The sequence below is a fragment of the Parasteatoda tepidariorum genome, chromosome 5 (genome assembly GCF_043381705.1).
Source record: "Parasteatoda tepidariorum isolate YZ-2023 chromosome 5, CAS_Ptep_4.0, whole genome shotgun sequence".
NCBI lineage: Eukaryota > Metazoa > Arthropoda > Arachnida > Araneae > Theridiidae > Parasteatoda > Parasteatoda tepidariorum.
In genome coordinates, this window is record NC_092208.1 from 86,189,893 (window position 1) to 86,203,419 (window position 13,527).

The 13,527-nt window shown below is 29.0% G+C and overlaps 2 protein-coding genes across 5 annotated transcripts in view; one reads left to right on the top strand and one right to left on the bottom strand.

Moving 5' to 3' along the window:
• Positions 1-1,976: 1,976 nt before the first annotated feature.
• Positions 1,977-13,527, bottom strand: part of LOC107456569 (zinc finger protein 845) — a 45,232-nt gene continuing 33,681 nt past the window's right edge. The window contains exon 4 of the mRNA XM_071181095.1: positions 1,977-3,637. Coding sequence (XP_071037196.1) covers positions 2,958-3,637 — 680 coding nt within the window. The 3' untranslated portion in view covers positions 1,977-2,957. The remainder of the gene's footprint in view (positions 3,638-13,527) is intronic.
• LOC107456566 (uncharacterized) overlaps positions 12,558-13,527 on the top strand; it is a 28,759-nt gene continuing 27,789 nt past the window's right edge. The window contains exon 1 of one of the 4 annotated variants that reach the window (XR_006226057.2): positions 12,558-12,767. The gene's annotated coding sequence lies outside the window, so the exon portion shown is untranslated. The remainder of the gene's footprint in view (positions 12,768-13,527) is intronic. The other 3 variants (XM_071180718.1, XM_071180719.1, XM_043050236.2) reach the window with 3 other exon arrangements.

Consider the following 13,527-nt stretch of genomic DNA (forward strand, 5'->3'; position numbering starts at 1 on the left):
CACAGTAAAATGGTCGTTGATGGAGGTTGGCCGTTCTAAGAGGTCACCTACATTGACTTCAAAATTGTTATCAAAGGTACATGATTTTTTGCAAACGATTTTAATTTTAGTCAGTAAGATTTTCTTGGTGCGGAACTGCCACTTCTGTAGATGTCATGAAAAGTCGGATCTATGAATAAAATTTAGCGTCTTAAAAAATTATTCCAACTGATATAATTATGTGTAAAAACAATTATGAATTTATGTGTAAAAACAATTATGAATAACAAAGTTATTTTAAATAAGTAAGCAATTATGTTTTTTGTTTAAGTTTGCATTTTATTTAATATCTTAAAAATTAGTAAAAATTAAAAGGTGAGAAGATGTTTTTTTTTTCTAAAAGAACTATTTTTTCTAATTTAACTTTCAACTCTAAAAATAAATCATTGATAGCATCACCTCTAGTGCACTCTGACTGCAACACAACAGTTGTAACATGAGGTTGTATCGCCAAAAAGAGCTATCTAAATAAGAGCCTCACACAAATATTTTTGAATAAATTTTAATCTACTTATTTGTTTTGTAAAATTTTTTGTTCAGATGTTTTTTTTATTTGACCTTTTTTGCATTTAGTGCAGATGTTTGCTTGGTCACTGGGAGAAGTTTTAGTAGTCTCTCCTAAAGGTTTTCTTCAACACAAAATCTTAAGAAAAAAATTCCGCGCCTCCCAAAAGTGGTCATAAATAGAAGTGTTCTTTCCTTGAGGTTTAATTGCAGAAAAAAATTTAAAAAATGTGTCAACTTTTCAAATTACTCCTAATTGTAAGAAATTGAATTTAAGATATTATATCTGAACATCATTTTCTATATCATTTATATCATTCTATATTCATTTGACTAACACACACAAAAACATTTTTTAAACAGATAAATTCATTTAAGGATATATTACGAGCAGATTAATATATATATTTAAATTGCATAATTTTGGCTAAGACACAAAGCAACTTGATGTAAGTAGAGACCACTTGATCAGATACCTGCAAAAATAATGAATAATGTTACAATCAATAAAGTTTAAAAGGAAAGAAATTATGAGATGCTATAATTAAATTTCTTTTTTATAGAAACTTAATTATATCACTCAACTATTAATTATGTGTTCATAATATATAAAGAGAAAATGAGAATACTGCATTTCATTACAATAAATAATTTGCAGAATTTAAGGCATCATTGTCTGAATTTTGTCAACGTCCATTAGTTCAAAACCAAACTATTTTGTGAACATTAATTAGTCTAGCTTTAAAACAAAAACTTTTCAGAGATCACAAACTAGAAATGGAAGCAAATAGTTTTTGGTGTTTTGTTGTAACCATTATAATTATGCAACCTAAAGAAGAAAAAAAAGAACATTACTTTCCTCTCTAGTATTTTTGTTATTTTTAATATCTATATAAAAAGCAGCAAAAAGTAGTCAACACTTAACTGTGGTGTGGCATAGTTTCTGCGACAGGGGTTATATATAGACACAATCCTTTCTCATAATTTCATAATTCAGTTTTAAGAATTCACCAATTATTTGATGAAAGTTTTAATAATCCAATTATTTGGAATGTAGTTAAATGCTAAATGCAGATAAAACAGGGGGAAAAAAAGAAGACATAAATGAGAATATTTGTGCTGTCATTGTATTGATTCTTAGTCAGAACATTATTTCATTTCTTTAAAAACTTTGAATTCTATCAGAATCCTGGTATTGCATTTAACTAAACAATTGTAATTATTTAAATTTGGCTCTATTGGTTCTCAGATGTGATACTTTAAATCCATTCTGCACATGACCTACAGAATTAGCGTGAAAGTTATTGGACAATAAATATTCAGGAATTCAAGTCACAGATTTAGGTACAAATATGTGATGATTAATATGAAATAGGAGCACAAAAAATTTCAATTATACAAAGTTCATTAAAATGAAAAAAATAAGACCTAACTCTTTAACTTATTAAAATTTATTTTTAATTCATTGTACAAATGAGCTTGATTCTAAATAAGTTAACAGATTCAAAAAGTATGACACAGTTTTGTACATATCAATATTTGTGTAAAGTAAATACTCAAGATTTTTAAAATAAGTAGTCAGATTTGGTATTACATTTAACATGAAAAACTCTATTAAGAGAAATATGAACATGAACACAGATTTGGCATAAAAAATAAGACGCATTAAAAAAATTACATATTTTTTAAATAATTCCTCATAATAGAAAATCATGCAATATAACTCTAATAAAAAATTTGAGTGTTTTTACCAGTTTCAGTTTCATAGTAAAATAAAATAAACCATGTAGGAAGGATTACAAAATTTATTTTCCTTCAAGTATTCTTAAATTCACTGATTTGATTTGACATGAAATTTGCAGAATTAAGACACATTTAAAATACTGTATACTGTATTGGTAACAGGAAACAAATCTTTCATTACAGGCATAATTAAATTGGAACATTTTTACTACTTCGGTTTTCTAAGTAAAAATGAAATAAACCAAGTAGAAAGGATTATGAAATAAAAGATATTTATTTTCTCCCACGTATTAAGAGTCTTATTTTGATTTGACATATGAAATACTGAATTAAGACACATTAAGAACAATGTATATCTCTAAATTGATTGGTAACAATAGAACATCATTCATTATAAACTTAATTAAATTTAAGCATTTTCCCTATTTTCAGTTTCTAAGTCAAAGTAAAATAGATCATGTAAAAGAGAAGTACGAAATAACAAAAACATTTATTTTCTTTCATGTATTAAGAGCATTATTTTGATTTGACGCACATAATATGAAGTTAAAACATAAGAAACACTATAGATAACTATTTCTAACAAAGAAAGTCATGCAATTAGCATCAAAATTTGAGCATTTTCAATCCAAGTAAAAAAAAAGAAAAAGATTACAAAACAATGAAAAGATTTACTTTCCCTCATGTATTCTTAAGTGCCTACGATAGTTACATTGTTGGCGAAAATCGACATGACAAATTTTACAGGTATAAGGTTTTTCACCAGTATGTATTCGAAGGTGAACTTTCAAATCATATTGTCTAGTGAATCCTTTATTACATTCATCACACGTGAAAGGCTTCTTTCCAAAGTGAGCAAACTGATGGCTATATAATGCTGTTTTTGAAGGTAAGGTTTCTTGGCAAACCTCGCAAATATGTTTTTTCAATTTCTTTTTAGATTTCATTCCATCCGATCGTATATGCAGTCTTAAATGGCGAGTGTAATTACTTTTTTGATTAAATTGTGATGGGCAAAAAGTACAACCATAGAGTTTTTTTTCTGAATGGGTTAAGATGTGCGTTTTCAGGTCATGTAATCGAGCACTATCTTTTCCACACAAGTAACAAATATATGGTTTTTCACCAGTATGTGTCCTCATATGTATCTGAAGATGACCTTTAGAAGGGAAATATTTTTGACACACTTCACAGGGGTATCTTGATTTTTTTCTTTTTTGTACGCATGAAGGATCAAAGCTCACAGATGATGATGTAGGGACTTCATGGACAGGCTGATTCGAGTTAGTATCATCTTTATAATTTAAATTTCCAATTTTCGTTAGGTATATTGTCTTTATAACTGGAAATTCTAGAAAACATAAAGACAAGTTGAATAAATAACAATTTAATATGAAAAGTTTACAGCAATACAAATTTAAGTCATTGTTTCTCAAGCAGGTATGATATAAACACTTTATAAAGCTGTGGGAAGTTTACTTCCCACCTCTGGTCTACGTAGCCATAGATCTATCTTATGATCTATGTCCACTCATAGCTTCAGAAAATAAAATAAAGGGTTTAATGCACATAAATCTGAATAACAGGAAAGGTTGGCATAGATTGTAGAAGAAAACCAACACTGGGGGACAATTAGATCAGGTTTGCAACACAGAGTTTTGGGAGCTGGCACCAAATTCTTTTAACTTGTGAAAGGTAAAAAATAATTTGCCAGTCGACTCTCCAACGATCCAGCTTACAGTTTTCACGTGAAATCATTGTTCTTTATCTAATAATAATTATTTTATCAATATTTTAAATAGTTCTATAAGAAAAACAAAGCCTAATAAAATAGAATTTACGATCTATTGAAACTTAGGGAATATTCTTTATTGAATATGGTTTAATTGTCCTGCTTAAAATATAATTTATTTTATTTTATAACCATTGTTAAACAGCCGACCCAATCTTTTGGATTCACGACTACTAACCTTCAACACCGTAGACTTGTAATTTTGAACCCAATCCAGAAGATAAGGGAACTCCTGGATCAAGTATTGGGAGAATTTTGCCTCTGTGGAAGACTTTTTAATGGAACTAACCCAAATTTGCATTACATGGTGAGGAAAACCATGAAAACCTCCCACATTTAGCCTGATGGCAGAAGGACATATTCCTACCACTGAGGATATTTTATGCCAGCACTGTCGATTCTGCAAGTCGAATGCCGAATTCGTATCGACCAGCCATTGCTGGGATTTGAACCCAGCTCACTGATTGGAAGGCAAATGCTCTACCCCCTGAGCTATCAGGCACAGCTCGCTTAAAATGTATTAATTAAATTCCCAATCTCTAAATGTATATTTCATATGAATTTTTATCCTGATGAAAAAGTTACAGTAAAAAATATTGTGGGACCAGTGATGGAAAATATTTCGTATTAAAATTAAAAGCTTTTCAAAACATTGTATTTCAACACAAAATTGTTGATTTATAACAAAAAGAGAAGGATGGATCTTCTTTCTTCTTTTAAGATTGAAAACAGATAAACTTTTTTTTGTTTGCTTTCTAACATAATCATCAGAGCATCTTGGAGCGAATTTCAAAAACTTTTAGCCAGGGTACTGAACTATATTTCTTTAGTATATTATGCGATTGCTCATTTGATCATTTCTCATGCAGTTTATAATAGTTACAAACACAGAACTTCACAAGTTCGGTTATTTATATGCACAGAAGTTTAAGTTTATTGCAAATTGTTTATAATAGGCGAAATTTTGAAAACTCTGCCTACCTTTCCACAAAACTGTAGCATAAATTGAAGAATATAGAATAGTATACCTAATTATCACACAAATAAAAGTTTTGGTACCATGTAATTAAAAAAATTTTTTTTCTAAGTATCATCAAAAAAAATATTTATATACAATATGTTCAATTTAAAGGGACAGTGAATCTTAAAAACTTTTTATGTTACGCTACTAAAAATCTAAATTTTTGTGTGTGTGTGTCAGTTCTACATATGCAAAGATATCTTATGCTCCAAGTAATATTGTTAAAAAAAAAATTAAAACTTATGAAGGTACTAATGAAGACACTTTTTAATTATATTGAATTAAATAAGCTTCCCACATTACAATATTTATACATTAAATTACTTAAACTTTTAAGTATGATTCAACTTAAATTATACAACAGTGTTGCTGCTCAACAAGATCAATATAACATTTTATAAAGATTTTTTTTGCTAAAACAGTATATACATTGTTTTCGTTTTATTCAAACTTTCCATGCTGTTTTTACCATCACAAAGAAATTGCTCCTTTTAATGTATTAGTGTATTTATTAAAATATGTTTAAAAATATTTGAGATTAGCACAGACTATGTCAGAATACATTATTTTGGAAAAAAAATTTTAAATTTTTTTTATTTTATATATTATGCGTTTTAAGATCATTTAAATAACTTAAAATAATTAAAATAGATTATTCAAAATAATTAATATAGTAAAAGAAAAAAGTTTGTGTTTTGCTGAGTGCTTAAATAAAATTTGATTTGTAAAAATTTAATTATTAAAATTTTTTTCAACATTTTAATAAAGGTTGTAACTTACAATATCAAACTCAATTTGAATTGGGACACATGCATGCGAAACTAACTTCTCCCTACACTACTAAATACATTAATATGGAGAAGTTTTCTATTTGTGCAGTTTTATCTAGGAGCTCCATAGAGAATTAAAAAAATAACTATACAATACTGGTACTAATTTATAATTAAAGTGATGAACAATTACAAAAAAAAAACTGATTTATCATAGCAGTGACTCCACCGAAGTTAGCATTCAAAAATAATCAAAGCAAGAGGACATTTTTAGAAAACACCTACAAGATTCAACCTCCATTTAAACTTATTTTGATGGTTATTACATGAGTTTATTAATAGATTTTGTAAGTAGTTTTGTATATTTTCCCCTTAAATATTAATTTCTCTGTTTTTATTTTTTTTTTGTTAAGGATTTTAAAAATATATAATAAGTGATTATATAAAATATTAAAACCTTGGGTTAAAAAAACAACAACTCAATTTTGCTTTTTTAAATTCTGAGTGTGTGTTCAAAGCTGAAAATTTCAGTAACTTAAGCTTTAAAAATTAATACCCTGATATCAATTTTGTAAAATATACTCCTTTGTTTTGCATAATCAACATGAGCTTAAGGCCTCTATACTAATATGTGCCACTGTTTTAGATGCTATTAAAGTACAGCTCTTAAAAATCTTTTACAATCAAAGACTATAATTTTCCTTTTTAAGGAATCAGATTCTCAAAGGCATTAACAATGCTTAATTCAATAGTTAGTTCTGTATTAGAGTAATATAATTTAACCATTCACAAACAAAAAAATTAAAGTAAAATTGGCAGGCATCCCATATAATAATTAAAATTTCTAACGCAATTAATAAAAATCAATCTAATTTAATTCATTATCATAATAAAAATATTCTTTTTTCTTTAACTCACTTTCTCCAAAAACAATTAGAGAAGCGAAATTTCTTTACAATATAAATTATTTGAATAACATGTAACAGTTTACCTCGCTTGGTATTTAAACTTGTGCATTCCATTTTGCAAGGTTTCTAACAAGAGCAATCCTATAATAAGAAAATTTCTAATATTATTTGAAAATATTATTGAACATGTATAATCATAAGAAGATAAATTAAATACAAACAAAATATAATTGTTTAATTATAATCCTTTTACTGCTGATCTCATATTGAGTTGGAATCAGAACATGGTTGTTTTTAGAAATCAATACTAATGCTATCAACATAATGTTATACCAGTGTTATTTTACATGAATAATGCTTTCCCCCTTAAAGATAAATAGAAAAAAAAAAGAAAAGACAGGATATAAAAACAAATAATATACTCAAGAAAACAGAATAAACTCATGGAATAAAGGGTTAGGGGACAACTTCTGTCGGTTGAAATCTTGTTTTTTGATTTCCTGAGGGTGAATGGATTCATGGACCTAGTCTAGCTCCACTAGACCAGTGGGGATGAGAAACAGCAACAGAATCCTGAATTAAGTAATCTAAACTAAACTCAGTGGCACGACAGCCCATACAGAGACAAGGGCCACTGTGCCCATCTCAGTTTTCTTGACCTTGGGCTCTGGGGTGCAGGAGCAGATGTTCTGGTCAGGTGCTCAGCAGAACCCTCAGTGTTTAGTTCCCAAGCATGCTTGGTACTCATTTATCGACCCACAGAAGGGATGAAAGGCTGAGTCAACCTTGCCCGGCCCGAGGATCGCACCCAGGATCTGTGGCACGGGAGAGCTACCTCTCAGCCAGCGGGTGTCGAATTAAGTAATCTAAGAAATGTATTTTAAATTAAAGAATATAGTCTATTTCGATTATTTATAATTGAAACATAAAAAAAAAGAGTAAGTTTCATGTATTTTCGTATTTATAATACTACTATGAAAACCAGAATTCCATTTTAAATGTATCATCAATACAACTGAAAGATCTAGGTTGAAAATAAAAAGATTAATACAAAACTAAGAATGGCAAAACTAACAGACTTTTAGTTCAATTTCTATAAGGAATAGGGTCTTGAAATTATCTGAAAAAATACAGGTACAAAAAATTAGTTGGATTATGCAACCTCTTTAAACCATTAGTAATAAGATTATATTGTATATTAGCCATTAGATTATAAAAATTGAAGTTAAGATGTAAATTAGTTTAAATTGACTTAAAATCAGCAGAAAATAAACCAAATTATAAAAGCTATATATAATTCTAAAAATTTTGATGAAACTATAGACCTTTCAATGTTTTGATTAAAAAAAGAGAGTTAAGGGACTGAACCGCTATGTGATTGTGATTCAATTTTAATAATAGACAGTTATATACACAATTTACAGACTCCTTTGATGTACAAACAGGGAAAATTTCTGTATTGTGATCCGCGGCAGAATAATCACCAAGTTTTGGCAACTTCTGAGGAGTGACCCGTGAGAAACTAATATGAAAGAGCATCACATAAAGGGACCATCTGAAAGGGTATAAGTAGTTGCCACCCTCTGGCTAATCTTTTTTTTAAATAAATTTGCAAGTTTAAAATTCATTTGGTGGTTGGGTCATAGTACGTGAAACAGATCATGATACAGAAATATTCTCACTATTTTATTGCTACATCATTTACTGTTCATTATTTAACATATAAAGTAAATATGTTACGTAAAAAGATGCAAGGGCACCGGCGGGGGGAGGGGGTTGCACTTGCACCTCCCTGGCCTTTTTTTTTAAACAGTTAAAGAGATACAGAAAGAAAATTTTTGTTATAAAATTTCTTATTAAAAATATTTTTATTCAAAAACAAATAATTAAGTAATTATTGATACATAACAATTAAAAAATTGTTTAATCAAACAAGAATTGTAATCGTCTTGTTTGCTGTCCAAATCTGTTTAAAACTTTTTCAATGAATTCTGAGTCATCTTTTATTCTTTTCTTACGCACACTGAGCATGCACAAACTACTTAATCTCTAGTGAAACATTGCAGACCGATTTCATGTTTTGATGTGTCTAAAGTGCGTTCAATAGTGCACATAGTAGCTGGATGAGTTAGGCCGATTTTGATTGCACCTGCTACAGATGGATAAAACGGTGTGGCCTCAATAACTAAACCGATGTATTCATTGATAATTCATTATTGTAAATACTGATTGAAGACTTAAATAAAAATTGAATACATAAATCTGTAAAAAAATATTTATGTAAAGTTACTTTTTTCTTACAAAAAATATCAGAATGCAGTCAATTTGTAAAATCTATTCATAAGTCGAACACTCGTAAGTAATTTTTTATCTAAACTGTAAAAAAAAGATTTTTTTCTTGGGCAGATATCTAAGCTATATTTTTAAATTTAATTTAATAAAATATAAATAACATTATATTTTCTATTAGTTATTTAGTTTAACACATGTGTATAACACAAACTGACTTCTCACAACTATAAAACTTCCTCAACACAATAAATACCAATGTTAAGCGTGCACAAACACGTTAGTACACGAAACTACTGTTTGTAGTTATTTGTGTTACAAAGTCAGTAGCTATGCCAGCGCCATCAATACAGTTCCTCGTAACAAGATTTGCAAGTACAAGAAATTCATACTTTTTTTAAATATCTTGTTAACAATGAAGAAACGTATCTTGAATAAAATTAACAAAAGAAAGTACATGCAATAACAAAACAAAATGTAATAACAGTATATTTTTAAATTTTTTTTTTTGGGGGGGGGGTAGTTTCTTAGAGGGTTGCACCCCCTTTTATATTATTCTGCCGGCGCTCTTGAAAAGATGTGATGCGCTGATGACAAATAGCAATCAATCTAAAGGAAATAAAATAAGTATAATAAGAATATATTTAATTTTTAGTTTTAATAAAAGGATGATAAAATATACTTCTACCACTTAACTTTTTTAAGTGTATTTAAGACAGTAGCGGATCCAGCGGAGGGGGGGAAGTTATGACCCCCCCCCCNCCCCAAATTGAAAAAAAAATTTCTTTTTAATAGTTTACAAAAGAAAGAAAATATTTAAAAAATTATTTAAGGGGGCATATACACCTAGGTAGGTCGGAAAATTCGATTCACCCCCCCCATCTAATTATGTTCTTAACTGTTTCAAGAATCATAATCCAAAAGATTAAAACGAAATTCGTCTTAGCTTCATTGTAAACGGTTCCTTGGGCTATTCATCCACTTTTCCATCGAGGTTAATATCTTCCTTACCTGTACTATGCATGATTCTTTATCGCCTTACGAGATCATCGCCAACAACATCAATTATTTTTATTTTTTGAAATGCCGGATGCTATTTTGGCAAAGTATGAAATAATCGTCCTGATGAGGTTAATATGTAAATGATGCGCATGTTATTGTGAATGACCGAAATCGGTGGTTGTTGACTTTCATAAGTGAATGTTGACAATCAAATTAGTCGCTTTGGTGAATCCGAAATATTTATTACATCCGATTTGATATTAATTTATTCGTGGATATAATTACATTTATTCGATATTTCAATACTTACTGAGGATAGATTAGCACAAACATCAGTGTTTGGAGTATCGGGCAAATATATACCGGGCAATAGCATTTGATTTTAAAAAAACATCAGTGCAGGGTATACCGGGCAAATGTATACCGGGCAGTGGCACTTGACCTTAAAAAAACATCAGTGTAGGGTATACCGGCAAATGTATATCGGGCAGCGGCGCTTGACCTTAAAAAAAACATCAGTGTAGGGTATACCGGGCAAATGTATACCGGGCAGGGGCACTTGACCTTAAAAAAACATCAGTGCATGGTATACCGGGCAGTGGCACTTGACCTTAAAAAAACATCAGTGTAGGTTATACCGGGCAAATGTATACCGGGCAGTGGCACTGAATCTTAAAAAAACATCAGTGTAGGGTATACCGGGCAATGGCACTTGACCTTAAAAAAACATCAGTGTAGGATATACCGGGCAAATGTATACCGGGCAATGGCACTTAACCAGACCTAGTATGACTAGACCTTTGGTAAATGTCCGAAATATATACAAGATCTAGTGCCACTTTTGCTATAGCTTAAATATTTAAAAAAAATTAAACAAAATCAATTTTAAACTAATAGCGAAATTATTGCTTTAAAATTAAACAAAATAATAATAAAAACTGCGCCAGATAAGAGTAATTGAAGTAGTTGCTTTATACAGCGCATGTGCCGAAATTTTTTTTTTACAAAATTTATCCACGTGCATCTAAAAGTGGATGAATATCCCAAGACACCATTGTAAACATTAATAATGTTGAAGTGTGCCAAGCGCGCTTCAGCAGGTTTAACCAAAGATTGTATAAAGGTGAAGATTAAGAAACATTCATGGAGAAATTGATTTGGATGTTGAAAAAAATCATTGACAGCTTTGCCAAAGTTTCTAAAAAACACATTAAATTTATTATTTAAATATTTTGAGTGCTTGAATTATTTATGCACTGTTCATTATGAAAAAAATAAATGAGAAGTAACATAAAAAACCCCATTTTTTTTTTCAAAAAAATTTTTTTTCATAAAAAAAATTTATTGTTCGGGGGTCTGAGTCTATGACCCCCCCCCCAGGAAAAATTCCTGGATCCGCCCCTGATTTAAGAGTTAAATTCTTACGTAATAAAGCTAATTACTGAATGTAATAAAGATATCAAATAAGTTTTTCAAAAAAACTCATAGTAATATAAAAATCTGCCATTATTACAAATTATTATTACGAATTTAAATAAACATACAATATACACAATGTTAAGTACAATAAATATTCAATAATTATGTTTAAAGAAGCAGCAGTTTATATCATGGCCACTGACAAATCAAAAATCAGATAACTCTCATATTAATTCATTATTAAAATGTTTAAACTTTAAATTATATTAAGTGACTTAATTGAATTGTAAAATATTAGTAGACCTAATAATATTTTAAAATTCAACCTAAAAAATGCACACACTATCTTAAGATTTTAATTAGTTTTTGAGTAACCAATGGAATAAATTCTTTGACCCCCTTTTTTTTTATAATTTATTCTAAACACATGATGTTGTTGTCATATTTTATATAAAATTTATGGACTCTTAATGGGGAATATCAAGCAAGTTGATAGTGAGATTATTCATTGTGGTATGAGGATAAGATTTCTGGTTAAGGAAACCAAATTCTCACAGACATGCTGACGTTAAAACATTTATATTATCTTATTTATTACGTTATTAAATTCATACATATGCACTAAGAATGTAATAAAGAGTCACAATCAACTAACACAAAAGTGCTCGTATAAAATAGAAGCATAAAAGATTCATTTTCAGGAAAATGAAATAAGATTGTAAACAGAATGATTAACTAATCACTAAGATTTTTGAAAACTACAATTTTTAACAAGTAAATAACAAAATAATTATAATGCATTTAATGAAATACATTAAGAAGTCTTAAGCCACTTGTTTCTGTTTCAATCAATGCTTAACAAAAATAGGCTTGTCCACCCATTTTTCGATTGGTGAAGGAGGGCAAGTTTGAATGCATCATTTTGGAAGAAGACCGGTTCCATGTTTTAAGTGCACCGGTAAGTGCAATGAATGGAATGTGAAAATTTTAATTCCACAGCCAGTTGTAAATAGCGATAAATTGCCAAATATTGCAAACCTATGACCTGACAACTGGCAGCTATGGATGGAGTAGTTCATTAAATCAATACCAGATAGCGTTGTAATTTCAACAATTTCTGTCATTTCAACTTGAAAATCTGGCAACAGATGAATATTTACAATTAAATTTCAGCGTGAACTTCAAAATTTATATTTACCTGTAATAAGTTTTATTTCAACGAATATAAAATGCTTATAACTATAACTCCAGTATTAAATGTGATTCAAGAACTGTAACATGTAAGTTTGCATTTGAAGTTTTATGTTTTTCATTTATTTAAAAAGAAAAAGAACACAAATTTAATATTGAATGCATTTATTGAAAATATTTCATACCTGTATTTCTTTGATCTAATGCCATTTTTTAGATTTAAAACTCTGTATTACAGGTCGTTCAAAGAGCGATGGGAATGCCCAATCAAATATCTCAAAAATAGCATCTGATCCAATTTTAATCCTGTGCAATTTTTTGAGATATTTCACCATTTCCATACTATTTGAATAATCCGTGTAATATTAATTTGATATTAATAAACAATGATGTAGATTTTGTGGCTGTCATGGGATTATTATCATAACTACAGGAAGGCCTGCCCTGCTTGCCCTTTGATTCCAATAAATGCTCCCTTTTTGTAAAAATTAGCTGCCATCCCTTTAAACTGCCTTTTTATTCATATTCCATTCTGAAAAGAAATTGATTGACTGTTTAAAATATAATTACACACTGGTAAAATTATCTGCGTTTGTAGGTTTAGTTTTGATTACAATTACATACAACTATTTATTTTGTTAAGATTATTCTCAACCAATAAAATTTTTATAAGGTTCTCTTTCTTTTAGGGTGGGGTATATTAATGAATTTTTTAGATGATTTTAAAATTATTTTTTAAATAAATACCTTTTTCTTAAAAAGAACCCATCTATAAATGTTCATTTTCTCATAATTTTCAGTGTAAATTACAGAAAAGAAGCTTTCAAGCTGTTTATAAATTAATTAGTT